At 34.8% G+C, this 18,183-nt stretch overlaps 2 protein-coding genes across 3 annotated transcripts; both read right to left on the reverse strand.

Annotated features, from left to right (window-relative positions):
* Nucleotides 1–2,235: 2,235 nt before the first annotated feature.
* Nucleotides 2,236–6,425, reverse strand: LOC111894724 (probable folate-biopterin transporter 4). The gene is made up of 7 exons (XM_023890819.3): nucleotides 6,174–6,425; nucleotides 4,183–4,310; nucleotides 3,871–4,092; nucleotides 3,322–3,768; nucleotides 3,005–3,202; nucleotides 2,789–2,926; nucleotides 2,236–2,706 (listed from the first exon to the last, which is right to left on the reverse strand). Exons 1-7 carry the CDS (start codon nucleotides 6,252–6,254, stop codon nucleotides 2,442–2,444), a joined length of 1,479 nt encoding a protein of 492 aa, XP_023746587.1. The 5' UTR covers nucleotides 6,255–6,425; the 3' UTR covers nucleotides 2,236–2,441.
* A 7,840-nt stretch (nucleotides 6,426–14,265) lies between these two features.
* Nucleotides 14,266–16,325, reverse strand: LOC111894725 (uncharacterized). Of its 2 annotated transcripts, none has more exons than XM_023890822.3 (6): nucleotides 15,797–16,325; nucleotides 15,356–15,446; nucleotides 15,033–15,187; nucleotides 14,913–14,940; nucleotides 14,645–14,753; nucleotides 14,266–14,539 (listed from the first exon to the last, which is right to left on the reverse strand). In XM_023890822.3, exons 1-6 carry the CDS (start codon nucleotides 16,073–16,075, stop codon nucleotides 14,458–14,460), a joined length of 744 nt encoding a protein of 247 aa, XP_023746590.1. In that variant the 5' UTR covers nucleotides 16,076–16,325; the 3' UTR covers nucleotides 14,266–14,457. The 2 variants fall into 2 exon arrangements, with proteins under 2 accessions (XP_023746590.1, XP_023746589.1); XM_023890821.3 differs by having other exon boundaries at nucleotides 15,033–15,190; nucleotides 15,797–16,324.
* Nucleotides 16,326–18,183: the final 1,858 nt, after the last annotated feature.

Raw genomic sequence — 18,183 nt, forward strand, 5'->3', positions numbered from 1 at the left:
TTCCGGGATTTGCGAGTTATCGAGATACGCGAGGTGAGTCTTCTCACTATACTTTACCTTGAGTAGGTAATCAGGGTTATGTGACAGAGTATTTGTATGCTATATGTATGTTATGTGTTGTACTGCATTATTTCTATGTGATTTATGTTGTGCATGTATATAGAGTTGGAACCGGAAGGTTCCCAGAGTTAGAACCAGTGGGTTCACAAAGTAGGGTCTACGGACCCACAGAGTTATTGCCTCGAGTGGCTAATATGTGTTATGTGTGGTATTTTGGAGAACTCACTAAGCTTTGTGCTTACAGTGTTAGTGTTGTTTGTTTCAGGTACTAGTGATGACCGTGGGAAGACGTCGGCTTTATCTGTACATACGCATGGGATTTTTATGATATATGATCTTAGGATTTTTGTATGATATGGATTGGAGTCTTAAAACATTGATGTTTTATGAAAATTAAATGAAAATGTTTTTATATTATGCGAAAAATTATTTTGAAATTCACGGTGTTACATATATAAGTTTAGGTACATGACAACCACATATTCCCTAAGCCCTATATATACATATTCCCTAAGCCCTATATATATATATATATATATATATATATATATATATATATATATATATATATATATATATATATATATATATATATATATAACCCCAATGATTCACCTTATCTATATAATTAATTCTCCAATTTTTTATATTCCTCTTAAAATAGTTAAGCGGAAACAGGTGTTACACATATATCATTCGTTTAATTCTACACATATCCGAGAGTCATGTAGTGTATTTCACTACATGTCATATCTGTTTGACGATTCCATATGCCCGCTCTATATCTTTTCTAGTAGATTCCTATCTTTATGTGAACAACTTTGCATTTTTACTGAATATGCCTTCATAAAGCAGAATAATATGGGTATATCCCATTACAGAGGTAGTAACCATATTTGTACAAATGTCCGCTCACCATAAACAACATATCAGAAACTTTTTCGGTTCAGATATCGTTGAAAATAGGGGACTGGCTAAAAACATTACGGCCTTTGTTAGACCCTGCAACTCCAAAAAACGAATGTCATATCCACAAATCTTGAGATGCAACAGCTTCTAGTATTATAGTCGTCTGACCTATATCACCTTGAGGAAGTTGACCGCGCCATGCAGTTGACATATTTCCCACGCAACATGAGTACAATCAAGGCTACCAATCATTCATGGAAATTCATGCCTCTCTTCGTGTGCCAAATATAATCTCTCAATATCATGTGTTATGGTTTACACAAATATTCTTCGTGATAAACCTCATTCATACACACATGCGCAAAAAAAAAATTGCACACTCTATTTCGGTCCTCTCGGATACTTTCAAGTACTCGTCTGATGCATCAAAGGCTATATTGTATCCTAAATATCTAAGTGTAGCCAAACATTTTTGTAAACTAGTAAAGCCAATTCTACCTCTAGGATCGGATTTTTGCTTAAAAAAAATCATAACGCACCTCAAAAGCATTACTAATATGTAAAAGTAATGCCTTATTCGGACGAAAATGACGTTCGAATGCCGTATCATTATAAAGACATTATCGGCAAAGTAATAACATACCAATAATTCATGTGTGGCTTTGTGATCTTGATTGACAACCACTATTATATGTGAAACATCTTTACGTTCTTCATTGTCTATGTATTGTACAACATTGAAGAGCGTCGAGATAAATTATCCATCATCATTCGAATCACAATTTGTAAAAAAAATCATATTAAAAATCCATAAATATGATTTTTTTTTGAGAGTATAAAGAGATGAATGGTTTGAAAATATGGTAAGATGTGTCTATATAGGTAAAGTTTATTTATTTAAAAAATATACATTTTGACCATTGGAAACGGTCCAAGCATTTGATTGGTTGTTCTCTTCCGTCCTCCCCACCACAACCGACGACAACAATGCCCAACCACGAACCGACAGGATAATGTGCACGGCCGTGGTTCGTGGCCACGTCGACCACGAGTCCTTTCGTGAGGACCATACCGGATGCTCTAATAATGGTTATACATCAACGAAAAAATTTAAAAATAAGAAATGACAGATTCATAAAGCGAGTGATATGCACAAAACCATCCACTCCAGTGTAAATCAAAATCTTGTATGAATTTTCACTATGCACACATAGCGTGTGTGTGCAATGCTTCTAGTGTGTAGTCGGTGTTTAAAGAACATACACAAATCCAACAACTCTTTATTTCAGAAACCGATAGATAAATTTGAATCTGAATATGGGTAACAAATTTTTGGTATACAATATCTTTTTAGTGAGTAAATCTAGACCAAAATTGTATTTGAAATGAAGCTCAAGATTTCCCTAATTAATCCAAACTGTTAAAACTGTCATAACAGGGGTTTGTGTTTGTATCTAAGTATGTATCTGTGTCTATGATGCTGATATCCCTGTAGCTTCTTCTGGTATGAGAAAGAGGAAAAAAACGGGGAAAAATGTGCAAAAGACCTGAATACCTATCCCCAGACTAAGGTTATCAAAAGAGCCTGAAGAGATGTTGAGAAAGGAAGCTAAACCCGCACCAACAAAGGACCCGATTGTGGACCCCAGGTTGTTTATCGACATGAAGAGAGCAAATAAAGTCCCTTCTATTCCAGGCGGACACAGCTGTCCCGATAGGATCAAGAAAGGCATAAACCTGCAAACCACAAGCTAATCAGTTACTAAAATAAAATATAAAATGGGACTTTGAAAGTCAAAGAAAAACATCAAATGTGTACTTGAATTGATTGACTGCATCCGAGAGAGCAGATCCAAACACCACCAATGTCTCATCTGAGATCCCTAACCAAACATTCCATCTACAAACCAACACTACATCTACAAGCGTCAGCAAAGACAGACCAACATGTGCAAACCTGCATTTAAAACAACAAACAGTTTATGAGGGAGTGTGATTTTGCAAAAAGAAAAAAAAAAAAAAAAAGGAAGCTTACATAAGAATCGTTCGTAGTTTCATCTTTTTTAGAAAACGATTGTAAATGAAAGTTCCAAGCATTAGGCCTATCCACCCAATAACACGTGTTGTCCCCAGAAACGATGCTTCCAAATTAAGGACTTCTGTTTGGTAGTAGAACATGATTGTTGACAGGTTTGGGATCGTCACCTGTGCTAGGAAAAACCAAGCCATTGGTCTTGGTTCCCATGTTGATGTTGTGTTGTTGTGTTCAATCAAATCAGAATTCATCTCTACCAAAATATATATATATACATAATTAAAAATAAAAATAAAAAATTGGTATCCATTTTGTACCTTAAAATAATTGGCTGTCGAAAAGCTTTGAACAAAGTATAACCAGCCAACTTTAAGGATCGAAGCCATTGTAATCCAGAAGAAAAAGATCCAGATGGATCCTTTTCAAGTATCTGACTGTTGCTTTTATTCATCTTTCTCTTGGAGCTCTTTTTTCTCCTTAAAGTGTTGGTTTTATTATGGATTTGATTTGTGGATTTATCTTCATCTGAGACGGAGATGCTCCCATTAAGACCATTAGTTTTAGAGGTGGATTGTTTTGGGACAGGAGTCTCCTTCACAAAAGCACATGAGAAAAGCTGTAGAGTTGGCAAAACAGCAAAAAGAAGAAAAATGGTTTCCATTTGAAAGTTGGTGAGTGCATATCCTCCTAATAAACTCCCACAGATTCCCCCAACAGCCATTGCCATCCATGATACCGACTGCAGGTCCCCAGCAAATTTAGCCCTGAGAATCAACATTACAAACTTTAATCCATAAACAAGCCCAAAACTATTACTATTTAACTATTTATTATAGCTCAAGTGTTTTTCAAAGGACATGACATACTTTTCAAGTCTTGCAGCTTCAGCAATCATTGCATCAATGACAACATCTGCCATTGCAGAACCAAGATTTTGCAACAACAAGAAGATCATGAGTTGATCTCTGGAATTCCTTATGCTTTCTTCAATGCCAACAACCACCCATGGAAACAGGGACAGAAGTGTTGCAATCACTAAATAAGGAATCCTCTTCCTTCCTTTGATTGGGATACAATCCGACACAATTCTGCATCCAAATATATCATCATCATCATCATAATCATTTTCAAACTATCAACCAAATCTGTATCTGTACATAATAATAATAAATACCCACCCGTATATTGGTTTTATGCTCCATGGAAAAAAAGCTATGGAAGTCACAAACTGAGAGGCCGAAGGTGTCAGTTTCAGTCTGTCCTTCAACTGATAGGAAACCGCTGTCCATACAAATGATCTAAACCCCTAAACAAATTTAATGTCACTGTTTAGTGATAACAGCTTCCTCAAATACTCACAACACAGACATATACAACCAAATCCAAATTGTTTTGTGGCAAAAAAAAAAAAAAAAAAAGGTTATTACTGAAATTTCAACACACAAACTAAAGAATTTGATATAAAACTCCTCTTTCTTGTCCAACTCAAGGGAAATTTTTCAGCCTTATGTTCTGATGTGTTCAAGAGAGCAAAGCTTAAGAATTTGATATATAAGTAGGATTTGTTTTTTAGTTACTCTAGATGTACATCTTCTACAACCACAACATTAGTCTAAACTAAGACATCTAAAAACTCTACATACATATTCAACTACTTACTCATTCACATGAGGTTTTCTAGTACTCTATTCTAAAAAAACGAGGAAACAAGTGTACTTGTCTATGGTCATAAAGAACAACAGTTTTCAACTTCAGAGTCGTTATGAATTATAGTTACAAAAATGCACCACAAAGTTATCTACTAGTAGTACTTACTACATAATTCATGTATTTATCATTTTCTTCCCGTGACTATATAACCTCCTCTGTCCCACTGAAAAAGTGTCCACTTTATAATTTAGAAGGAACTGAAAGACAAACTTTTGGAAAACCATTACATTTAGTTAGATACAAACTAATAACTCCAGATCTGATCTCTAAAATAGAAGGTAGCTTAAGAGCATTATTTTTTTTCTTAATGACACAATTTAGAATAACACATCTTAAGCCAGAGTCTTTCTTTGGAATGCATTGAGCTCATTCCTCTCCATCCTCTCATATAGTCATATGTGAGTTCTAGAATTAAGCTTGTGAAATGATCCTATGAACAACTCTCTCGTGATAAACAACAATATGGCTAAAAGAAAGAGACCGTGTGGACCAAAATCAGTACCATCTATTTATCCATAATGATGATAATTAGCAGATTGATCATTTTAATCTAAAACCTTTTTACAAAATAATATGTTGTGATTATTTCTACAAAGAAACGTGTGCATTTTTTATTGGATGGCCTACTAATTACATCTACTTCATTTGTGAACTGTGATCACTATTTATGGAGTTGCTTGATCATAGAGATTCTATTGTTGACCAATTTAATTCTCAAATTTTTATTAAATCAAGTCAAGCATGAAAACTATCATATTTTAGTATCTTATATAGAGAGCTAATTAATTATGGAAATACCAGTATACCATCATTTCCTAATATTATTAACGAAACTCTAATTGTAATTATGCATAGGGCCAAGGTCTAAGTGTATCAGTTCATGTAACAGGTGAGTTTGGTAATTCGTGAATGAAAGATCAAGTGCTCAAATTATACACAACCAAAACAGAGGAGCCATAGCACACCAGCGTCTGGCAAAGCTAAAGTTGAACACGAACAATTGCTTTCCAATTTTGTGGTTAATGTTTAACAATACTATGAAAACATAAACTAAATAATTTTAGGCCCCAAATTCAATACTGTAAATTCCATCTTAGATTTTTTGGCTCCGCAGTTGACAGTAGTCAACCCATTTCAAAGCATATTACTATTAAATTCATACCGTTTCTGGAGAGAAATCTTCTATCCAGGAAAAAGGACCAAGCACGGCCTTTGAGATCAAACGAAATCCCAAAGTTCGAGATTATCCATTTAAACATCAAAATATACTAATGCTGATATACATCAATATTATCAACCACTTTTGAATCTGAAACAATCAACCAAAATAGCTAATCGCATATCGTGATCCGAAAACTTCCATAAACCCTTATTCAGTCGTATACGTGATCATGATCAATCGCAATCAAAATTGAAAAAGAAATAGGGATGACAGATCTTGGATGATGTGAAAGTATACCTGGGTGAAGTAAATCAAGCAGACAAGCCAAACAAAAGAAGCACCGAAAGCAATTCGCAGCTGTTTCAGCCAACCAATCATTTTTTTTTTCTATTTTTGCGGTTTCGAGATTCTAGGGTTTGGGAAAAATCTCCAATTTCATGGGCGTCTTAGATTTTTAGAGAGAAAAAGAAGGAGAAGAAACGAAGAACGCGTTTACTTGTCGCATTTCCCACCCAGTTTTCTTCAAACGGTTCTTACGTCCTTCCTTCATTTACTCCTATCACGTCACTCTACAGTTTTAATATAAAAAAAAATTAAATTACATAAAATAATAATTTATTTTTGATTGATTTTTTTTCGAGAGACTTTAGGTATCCTATCAAAAACTATGCCAAAGATAGGTGTTTGTTTGTTTTTTCAAGAAAATATGTCTGCAGTCTGTTGATCATATCTGTAAGCCTTTGCGACAGAAGAGGTGGACCAAATATCTGTAGTTTACAATAAGAAGACTGTTTGTTTTTTACGTCTGCAGCTGTTGAAATAAACTGATTTTTCAAACTTAATTTCATATCATAAACATTAAAAATGTATTTTCAGCAAAAAAAAAAAAAAAAAAAAAAAAAAAAAAAAAAAAAAAACCTACACAGTGTCCCATGTTTTTTTAGGTTAAAATGGAGTCTGAAGACCTTTGAAAACAGTGGTCCATGTATGCGTTAGGAAGACGTCGCATAGACGTTTTTTGATCTGCGCACTTCCAAAAAACAAACATTATGTGATGGCATATGTCTGCGCGTTGTCTATGCAGCGCAGACAAAAATGGTTGCGCAGATCTTCACAAAAAAAAAAAAAAAAAAAAAAAAAAAAAAAAAAAACAAACAAACAAACAAACAGTTAGTTGCTCCAGTAGCATTAACTTTTATTTGACAAGACTAAAATTTTTTTTAATATATAAAATTTGCATAAAAGAAAAACATTTTTGGTACTTCATCTTCGATGTCAAATGTTCAAACACAAACAACCATCCAACCACCAACCATACAAACATCGGTAGAATTCGTTACCAAAACGCAAGCCAAAAGTACTAGGAGAGGGAAAGGAAAAAGCAAAAACGGTTACCATGAAAAATAAAATAAAATAAACATAATGGTGGACGTCATATGAGGAGTACGTTTTAACGGTAGCATGGTTTAGGACATCAAAAAATAAAACTCAAAGAATTTATATGAAGAGACGTGTTGTTTGGGAAGCGGTGCTCGCCAGATTTCACGTTATTTTGAAAAAAAAAAAATAAAAAAAAAATACCGCAATATTGGTATGCTAAGTGGTAAATGGACTTAATTGAATAAGAGGTGCACCAAATTCAACGGGTCTGCAACAAGCTATATGCAGAAAAGCGGAGTGGTTGCAATGACTTTGATTTTTGTTTAAAACCGCAAAAGAGCAATATCAAGTCTGAAGTGGGCTTGTCTTTTGTTTTGGTCTATTAAATAATTGGGCTTCAGCACAACTTGTTTGTTAGTTGGTTTTGGTGATCGAGTCTTTTGATTTTTCTTGGGTTTAAGGAGTCATGAGTTATGTCTGTTTAGCTTCTTCAGTTATCATCTCATGTAAGCTATTTATAGCTGCTTTTGTTCATCAAATAATACACAAGAAAACTTAAGTGATTCATATTCTCTGATATTTGCCACTTTACAAGTGGTATCAGAGCAACCTGGGAGCAACTTTGAGGGTAATCAATGGCGGCAGAGAATGCAATATTTCAAGTCCCTAGCGTCCCAAAGTTTGACGGGGATTACGAGCATTGGAGTATGCTGATGAAGACGCTACTGAAATCGAAAGAGTATTGGGTAGTAATTGAGCCGGGGTACATTGAACCTCGAGAAGGAACAGTACTCACGGTTGCTCAACAGACGAATTTAGATGCTCTGCGTCTCAAGGATTTGAAGGCTCAAAACTACCTGTTCCAGTCGATCGACAAACAGATTTTAAAGACTATGACTCACAAAGAGACTGCCAAACAAATCTGGGACGCTATGAAGAGCAAATATCAAGGCAACTTAAGAGTGAAGAAGGCGCAATTACAAAGATTACGAAGGGAGTTCGAAATCCTAGAAATGAAAGAAGGTGAAAGCGTCACAGATTACTTTGGCCGGGTGATGTCCACAGCCAATGAAATGAGAAATTTTGGAGAAGAGATAACAGATGTAATGATTGTTGAGATGATCCTCAGATCTCTAACTGAAAATTTTAATTATGTGGTGTGTTCCATTGAAGAATCAAAGGACACTGATGCGATGTCAGTGGATGAGTTGCAAAGTTCTTTGCTTGTGCATGAGCAAAAACTTTTGAAGAAACCTAGTGATGATCAAGTATTAAGCGCAGAACTTGATCCGACCGGAAGACGAGGTCAGGGGCGTGGTAGAAGCCCATTCAACAGAGGACGTGGTCGCGGTCGAGGAAGATCAAGACCTGATTTCGATAATTCAGCCATAGAGTGTTATAAATGCCATCATCTTGGGCATTTTGCCCACGAATGCACTCAGGGAGACAAGCCGGTTAATTACACCGAATTTGACGAAGGAGAAGATTTACTTCTGATGACTCATGCAGAAGTAAAGAAAGAATGCAAAGAAGGAATCTGGTTTCTTGATTCGGCTTGTTCGAATCATATGACTGGAACACGAGAATGGTTTGTCAACTTAGATGAAGGATTCAAACACTCCGTAAAACTGGGAAATGATCTTCGACTTACGGTTAAAGGAATCGGTGAGGTGAGGTTCGAAGTTAAAGGCATAACTCAGATTATCAGTCGTGTGTACTATGTTCCTGAACTCACTTCAAATTTACTAAGCATTAGGCAGCTACAAGAGAAAGATCTGACTGTTGTTATTCGAAGAGGTGTGTGCAAGATTCTTCATCCTCAACGGGGTGTGATAACTACTTCAAGAATGACAAGAAACAGAATGTTCCTAGTGAATGCACGGATGAAACCCATTGAAGGCCGATGCTTGAAGCTAGAAGGAGATGGTAACGAACAGATTTGGCAAAGACGACTTGGGTATGTGAACAACAAGTCATTGAGAACCATGCAATTCAAACAAATGGTGAAGGGGCTTCCTAAGCTAGCCGAGTCTAGCAAAGTTTATGAAGTATGCAATCTGGGAAAACAACAAAGAGTCGGCATTCCTAAGAGGAGTAATTGGAGAGCATCAAACCGACTAGAACTCATCCACACTGATCTATGTGGGCCAATCAAACCTGAATCGCCAAGTGGGAAAATGTATGTTATGGTGTTGATTGATGATTTTTCTAGAAAGGGATGGGTATATTTTTTGTCAAAGAAAAGTGAGAGCTTTGAAACTTTCAAAAGGTTTAAGTCTATGGTTGAAAATGAAACGGGGCTGACCATTAAAGGGATAAGAAGTGACCGAGGAGGGGAGTTCACTTCAAAGAAATTTGATGATTTCTGTGGGGAGTTTGGAATTAAAAGACAATTGACGACGGCATATACTCCGCAGCAAAATGGAGTAGCTGAACGTCGTAACAGAACTTTAATGAATATGGTTAGATGTCTCTTGCTTGAGAAAAACATTCCCAAATGGTTTTGGTCAGAAGCAGCCAATTGGGCCTGTTTCATTCTAAACAGATGTGCTACTACTTCTGTAGAAGATAAAGTCCCTGAAGAAGCTTGGTCAGGTCATACACCAAATGTTGACTTTCTCAAGATATTTGGTTGTATTGGCTATGTCCATGTGCCCACTCAGCTAAGAACCAAGCTTGACAACAAAAGCATTAAGTGTATCTTCTTGGGTATTAGTACCGAATCAAAAGCATATAGGATGTATGACCCTGTACAACAAAAGGTTATCATAAGCAAGGATGTAGTTTTCTCAGAAAATGAAGCATGGGTGTGGGACTCAGAGGTGTTTGGTAGTGAAGATTTATTAATTCCTGATGGTGATGGGGAAGAAAATCAGGAAGAAAAACTTGATGTGTTACAATCCGTTGTGACAGGTCCTACATTGGATACTAATGTGAATCAAAGTCCCTCTAGAACTACAGAGAGTGCAGATGAAGTACAGGGGGATAATACCCCTCGGTCTGTCACACCTCCTTTTGTTGTGGAGCCTAGGGACCGAAATGAAGGCAACAGTTTTGTAAGGCCTAAAAGGAACATATCAAAAAGGACAACTAATGCCCCTATTTGGATGAGAGACTATGAGAGTAGGGAAGGATTGTCAGACGATGAAGCTGACTTTGCTATGTACAGCTACGATGAGGTTGACTTTGCTATGTATAGTTCATTTGAGGACCCCACAAGTTATGAAGAAGCAATCAAAGAACCCAAGTGGATTAAGGCGATGAAGCAAGAAATGGAGTCTATAAAGAAAAATAAAACTTGGGAATTGGTGGATAGGACAGAAGGCATAAAACCAATTGGGGTTAAATGGTTATTTAAAACAAAGTTAAATGAGAAAGGGAAAGTGGATAAATATAAGGCTCGCTTGGTTGTGAAAGGATATTCACAAAAAGATGTATAGACTACAATGAAGTTTATGCACCAGTGGCAAGATGGGATACAGTTCGAAGCATTGTTGCAGTGGCTGCTCAAAAGGGATGGAAGATAAACCAACTTGATGTAAAGTGTGCTTTCTTAAATGGGGAGTTGAAAGAAACAGTGTTTATAGAGCAACCACAAGGCTTTGTTAAAAATGGAGAAGAACTCAAGGTGTGCAGATTAAAGAGGGCTCTTTATGGTTTAAAACAGGCACCACGTGCCTGGTTTAACCGCATTGAAAACTACTTCATGAAGGATGGTTTTGAGAAGAGTCATTATGATCATACTATTTTTATTAAGAAAACAACAAAAGGAGTGGTGATTGTGAGTTTGTATGTTGACGACCTAATTTATACAGGTGATAATGAGGTGATATGTGGAGAGTTTAAAGAGTCAATGATGCAGGAGTTTGAAATGACAGACCTAGGTGCTATGAAATATTTCTTAGGTGTGGAGGTGATTCAAGACACTGCCGGGGTAAGTATGTGCCAAAAGAAGTATGCCAAGGAACTGCTAGAACGGTTTCACACGTGGGAATGTAATGCTGTGAAAAACCCCATAGTTCCTGGAACTGCGGTCACGAAGGCGGGAAAGGGAAGCAAGGTGAACGAAACAGAGTATAAAAGCTTGGTGGGAAGTCTCATGTACCTCACGGTCACGAGACCAGACCTTATGTATTCAATTTGCTTTATTTCCCGATTCATGGCTGATCCTCGTGAAGAACACATGGCATTGGCTAAGAGAATTATCAGATATGTCAAGGGAACCTATGGTTTTGGGTTATTTTATGTTCGAAATCCTGTAGCAAAGTTGAAGGTTTATACGGACAGTGACTATGCACGTGATGTGGAAGATAGAAAAAGCACGTCCAGGTATGCATGCATTCTGAGCAACGCATCAATATGTTGGAGTTCTAGGAAACAGGATATTGTTACGCTTTCGTCTACTGAAGTCGAGTACGTGGCTACTACAGCATGTGCATGTCACTGTGTTTGGCTCAAAGGATTATTAGAAGAAATAAGTAATGAAGAGATTGGTACCATTGAGATTCATTGTGACAATAGTTCTACTATCAAGCTGTCTAAGAATCCTGTTCTACACAGAAGGACCAAGCACATCGATGTGCGGTTTCATTACTTGAGAAGCTTAGTAAATAAAGGAAAGGTGCAGTTGTCATTTTGCCCTTCATCTGACCAGGTGGTTGATGTCATGACCAAACCCGTAAAGTTAGATGTGTTTGAAAAAATGAGGAAGCTGCTTGGCGTTGATGATTTGAATGGTTAAACTGAATGGTAAACCTTGTTCAGTTTAAGGGAAGGATTTGAAGTGGGCTTGTCTTTTGTTTTGGTCTATTAAATAATTGGGCTTCAGCACAACTTGTTTGTTAGTTGGTTTTGGTGATCGAGTCTTTTGATTTTTCTTGGGTTTAAGGAGTCATGAGTTATGTCTGTTTAGCTTCTTCAGTTATCATCTCATGTAAGCTATTTATAGTTGCTTTTGTTCATCAGATAATACACAAGAAAACTTGAGTGATTCATATTCTCTGATATTTGCCACTTTACAAAGTCGAGATAGGTCATATGTTTGAGTTTGAGAGACCATGAGAGATGTTGAGAAGAGATCCAAAATAGACTCAAACTTCAACATCGATGGAGGTGCAATCTAAGCGTTGAAGGTGGAGATATGGGAGAAACCTAAGGGCAAAATTTAAATGTTAGGATCGTTTTATGTTTTTAATTTATCGTATTTTTTTTAGTCTTGTAATGTTTTTTTTTAGTTTAAATGTCATGGTTTATTTAAATATATGTTTTATTAAAATAATACATTGTATATAATTATATTTGTGTTTATAATTATTAAAAAAAACTTGAAAAAAAATGATGACATGGTAATATTTTGGTGTTATAACATAATAATCATTTCCTACAAAAGTATTATAACTTGGAGAATGATGTGGCATGTGAATTGACTATTTTTTGATGTTATAACTAGGGATGAGCAAAAACCGAACCGAAAAACCGATATAACCGAAACCAAAACAATAACCGACGGTTTAGGTTTGAATTTTACAAAAACCGAAAAATAACGGTTTGGTTCGGTTTTGACGTATAAAACCGCCCATAAAAACCGAACCAACCCACATATATATTATTTATTATGTTTTAAACTTTTAGTTTTAGACTTTAGACTTTATCTCTTTAATACTTTATGTTTATTTTCAATAAACTGTTAATGGTGTTAAACTTTGATATTTTAAACATTTTTATGTTTTTATAATACTAGAATTCGTACTCTTTATTTTGGTATATTTAAAGTAGATACAATACTATTTATCGCAACGTATTTTCACTAGGTTTGAACCCAAAAACTAGAAAAAAAAATAGGAGCTCATAAACCCACGGTTTAAAACCGGAAACCCATAAACCCAACCCGGAAAACCGAAAAACCGAACCATGCAAAAACCGAACCTACATGGGTTTAAAAATCGAAAAAACCGACTTTCTACGGTTTGGTTTGGTTTTAGCCAAAAACCGACCCATGTTCATCCCTAGTTATAACATAGTGTATACCCACGAGCCTAATAGATGTAAAAAGTGTTGCTAAAAAAGTAATATATATTTATTTTTCTAGCCATATTAATCATATTATTTATTAATTAATTTTAGGACAAGCTAACAAACTAACTTCAAAATTAAGAACTATTATAACCCAATAGATGTAAAGAGTGTTACTAAAGTTATGTTTGGCTTGCATAACCCATCTTACTTTTTGAGAACTATTTATAATTTGATTTTATTACAAACTAACAAACTAAATTCATTAAAAAGCTCTACCAAAAAGCTTTCATCTACGATATATTCTTAGGTCATGTTTAACGAAACTAACTGGTATTTGAAAACTGTTGGAAACTCAAAATTGTATCTTTTATGTGAACACTTACAATCATTACCTACATATGTAATTTACAAAATAAATAAATAAAAAATGTAAACAAAATGAAAAGGTAGCTATCATGATAAGTCAATTTCCCAAACTATTTATAACCACTTTTGGAATATTAACTTTTTGTTTAAAATAAAAGATTTAAAATTCATACTTCCAAGGGATTCTCTTTTTTTTTAGTTAAAAACCTTCAAAAACTTAGGTGTGGAACATGCCCTTAGTTAGGCAATGAAAATATCGTGTCGGATGAAATTTATGTGTTAGTTAGGCAATGAAGATTTGTGTTGGGAGAAGAATATCGTCTTAATTCTTAATTAGGCAAGACATTGTTTTCCCTAAAACTAAACAGGCCTGTAACACATATACTCAGTTTTCCAAAATTTGTTTGGCTAAATGTTCGAAGTTGTTTTAACTGTTTTCTTACATTTAGTTGATTTTGAAAAGTCTAAGATATGAAAGTCGAAAAGTTTGACTTATAACCCAATTGATGTGTAGTGACATGGAAGTTTACAAGGAGAAGATGATAAGATTTGAAGGCAATAATAAATAATAGTTTGAAGAAACAAAGGAATAAGGATTTTCAATTATAAGAGAAGAGTAAGAGCATGATTTGATGAAGCAGCACAAATGAAAAGAATTATATACAAGAGTTGTGTGTGTAATGAATCCTAGGAGTAGGGGGAGACTGACTGACTGACTTGCGATATGATATGATATGATATGATAATATACTTACTTACTTACACAGACCCAAACCCAACAAAGAAAGAAAGAAAGAACGAAAGTTAGAGTCGCAATAAATCAGAAAAGCTTGGATATGACATTGCATGAAGTCCAGAATGCTGCTGAAGCTGCCCTTAGAATAGCCGGGTTCTGGTATATCCTGAGAAAACAAAAATAAACATCATATCCAAAAACTGTTGACATGTACATTTATTGTCACAATATAAGAAAAAGAAAATTCAATATTTTAAAATAATAATAATACCCGATGGCTGTTGCGCCCCAAGATGCAACGTTGTAGATAACTTTGCTTCCATCCCATGCCTTTCTAAGCTTTCCCTTTTGTTTTTTCATGGAGAATGTCTTGCAAAGGGCTGCAACAAACCAACCAATAAATCTTTTACAACACATACATACGTTCCTTGGTAAAATCATACGTATAAATAAATTATTATATATATATATATATATATATATATATAAATGATTGGATTTTTGAAACCTCTTGTAATAATATGCTAATCTAAACTCACCATCCTGGAGTTGTTTTGGACTCAAATCCTGTGTGAAAGAATAACAATTGATTGATTAATTACCCACATTACATATAATAAGAAAACAAAAAATTAACGACAACAAGTGTAAGTGTGTACCTTGGTCTCTTTAAGGGAAAGTAAATATGCAGCCATGAAGCATGCAATTCCATCCACGATATCATCTTGTCTCACTAACACATAATCTTCATCTGACACCATATTTCCACCTTCCCATAGATCCTTTTCACTCACCACGTCCCATGAATTATTTTCTTCTAAATATGTCAATGTTTCACAAACAATTCTTACTTAAAACATTATATCCATAAACTGTTGTTTACTACTTTTACTTTTACTTAACATTCTCAAAAAGCAAAAATCAATTTCAAAGATGCATTCTCTTATATTCTCATTATCAAAATCAAATTTTGAATACATACCTGCTGAACCCTGTGGAACAGACACCTGTGCGCTCTCTAGTTTTTGAAGAAAATCCGGGCATTCAACTCTCGACTTCAGTAGACTGCATAGCTACACACAAACAAATCTCACAATTATACTTTACCCCCAACCAACTTTTCTAAAACTTCAATACAACTTGGAAATTTATATGCTCCAATCTGATTATTTTGACCCTATATAATCACTCTAATCCAAACTGCCTAATCTCAACTGATTTGTGCGACTTCAGATCCAAACCCCACCTTAGCAGGGGTTGGAGCAAATTCAACTCCAAATATGAATATGATTTATAATCAGTTCAAATCCGAATTCTAAAACTCTTGTTTCATGCTCCCCAACACTTCCTTCATAGGCTTTGCGCCAATTTGAGTTTACAATTTAACAGAATTAAAACAAGAAAAAGCAAAACCCTAACTTACCAAATCAGCCTCGCCGTCCTGCGATTGCGGATAAGATCCACGACAGCCGCTGCTCGTTCCGGCAGAATCACCATCATCAACAACTTCATCACCACTTTCGTCATCATCTTCAATACAACCAGTAGTGCTAAGCAATTCAAGAGCTCGTTGGCATTGATCAAGAACCGCCTCTAGGGTTTTTCTCTTCACACGAACCTGATCCCTTTCGGAATTTACCCTCTCAACACCACCGCCGACGATGATGGGTTTAACACCACCCGACACCTCAACGACCTCCATATATGAAACCCAGATCAATACATATGTAATTTATACAGACACAACTAAAAAAAAGTGAAACCTAAAAAGGATGTCTTGTTGTATAATTGATGGTGTTGGTGTTGGTGTTGGTGTTCGTATGATGGATAAAGATCGAAATTGAAGAGTATGTCGTCTGAGTTCCGTGCAAAGTTTGATAATTTGGGGATTTTTGGGGGATTGTGGTGGGGAAGGGGGAGAGGGTGCTGGCGTGAGCCGCCTACGTACCGTCTCCATTATTGATGGTATATAATTGGGTATAAGCAAGTACAAAGAAATCTTGGCATTTTTTCCAAGAAAATAATAATATATTATTAACGATACAGGTATTTAGGGATGATCACGTAATTAAATTCAATCACGTTTTCAAGGAATTTTACACATTTTAGAAGAATTTAGCAAGATTCACTAAATTGGAAGGGGTTACAATACAAAATATCATATTGTATTTATCGTACAAAAATACAATTTTCCAAAATTAGTTTGAAATTATTTTGTGGAATAATTCATATTTTGCAAAATCTTATCTATATTTTGAAATTTTGGCTTACCAAAATACTTATAAAGTAATTTTGAAAAATAGTAAATTTTGTAAAACGGTGATTGTAAAATGAATGATTATTTATGATATTTCATATATATCCAAATATTTGAACTTAAACATTAAATAATCGAAAAACATTAGTTAAGCGAGAAAGAGTGATTTGACATTAAATAATTGAAAATCATTAGTTAAGCTTGATTATCTCTATTTATAATAAAATATTTCATATTCAAAACATTTAAATATGACGTGTGATTTGACAAAATTAATTGATTTTCAGATGATTTATGTAAAAAAACCGAATATTATAAACAGCTTACCATGAAAAGTTACAACTTGTTTTTACTTTTTGATCTTCGATTGCAAAAGCTCTTGTAACTTTCTGTGATTTTCTATTTTGTTGAATTTTTATCATTATAAAGGATACACATAGTATATAGTTATATACTAATACAATTATATTTATACATATATAACAAGGCAACAAGCCCATGTGTAAGATAGGGAGGGAGAGGCCCAAGCCCATGTCGGTATTTATAGTCGAGTCCACTCTAATAAGGAAGGATCTAAAATCCGAAGAGGTTAATTCAATTGTCTGTTGTTGCATGTTGTGGATTTGAAGTGTTTCTACTCAATGATTACACACTATGCAGAGATATGAGATACTGGATTACCACATGAATGACTTTTTGGGTATGAAACCTAATTGAATAAGAACATCACGTATATATGTATCCGGCATGTGTAGTTTGTGGGGAAATTCAAGTGATAGTATGGTCATATATGGTTAGAAGTTGAATTGCTTTCATGTGTTTGATGATGTCTTCGATTGTTTCAATTTCAAGTGATAGTTTCTCTTAAAAATATATTTGAACAATACAATATCTATGGAAAAAATTGGTTTTTTGCTTCCGAACAATATTTAAGGAATTTGATGACAAAGATCTTATGTTGTATTGTATCCATCTTGAAGCGACACATATAGAGTTGAATCTTGTTGACAGGTTCTTACCAAGTGAAGCTACTAACCCCCATATGTTTTAAAATATATGAAAAAAATAAGTTGTTTTCCTAATGCAGATGGTGCATATATTTATAGGTTAGAAATGATATCTCTGAAGAACAATATATCTGGGAGTATTTATATGAAGAGTTAATGGATAACTTTGTTTCTAAAAATATTATGAAATCATCGTACTTCATATAACTATGTAAGATTAGATTTTATATTGCGATGATTCATGTAACTATGTAAGATTGGATTCTATATCCTTTTTTTATTTTATTTTTTCTAATAATTATTGACTTATGGTAGTATTAATAATCTTGCTTATATATAAAAGTAAATTATGTTTAGGGGCCTAATTTTATTTTTCGCACAGGGCCTCAAAATCAGCGAGACGCCCCTGATGAAGGAATAGTGTAGAAAGAGCTATCAAAAGGAATTCAACTTGTAAATAAATTTTTTAAGTGAATGACACTTGATCAAGAAAATGCTTTGGCAACCATGTCGTGTATTGTGAAATGCATTACAAAGTGTTGATGA

Source organism: Lactuca sativa, chromosome 1, assembly GCF_002870075.4.
Source record: "Lactuca sativa cultivar Salinas chromosome 1, Lsat_Salinas_v11, whole genome shotgun sequence".
Taxonomy (NCBI): domain Eukaryota; kingdom Viridiplantae; phylum Streptophyta; class Magnoliopsida; order Asterales; family Asteraceae; genus Lactuca; species Lactuca sativa.

What these genes read in the sequence shown, in the direction of transcription:
- LOC111894725 (XM_023890821.3), bottom strand. Translation starts at nt 16,075, where the DNA reads ATGGAGGTCGTTGAGGTGTCGGGTGGTGTTAAACCCATCATCGTCGGC. An exon ending in AGGACGGCGAGGCTGATTTG is followed by an intron (nt 15,447 to 15,796) that starts GTAAGTTAGGGT and finishes GTTTGTGTGTAG; the next exon opens with CTATGCAGTCTACTGAAGTC. An exon ending in TGGGGCGCAACAGCCATCGG is followed by an intron (nt 14,540 to 14,644) that starts GTATTATTATTA and finishes TTGTTTTCTCAG; the next exon opens with GATATACCAGAACCCGGCTA.
- LOC111894724 (XM_023890819.3), bottom strand. Translation starts at nt 6,254, where the DNA reads ATGATTGGTTGGCTGAAACAGCTGCGAATTGCTTTCGGTGCTTCTTTT. An exon ending in GCTTGATTTACTTCACCCAG is followed by an intron (nt 4,311 to 6,173) that starts GTATACTTTCAC and finishes AAATTTGTTTAG; the next exon opens with GGGTTTAGATCATTTGTATG. An exon ending in CGACAGCCAATTATTTTAAG is followed by an intron (nt 3,203 to 3,321) that starts GTACAAAATGGA and finishes ATGGGAACCAAG; the next exon opens with ACCAATGGCTTGGTTTTTCC.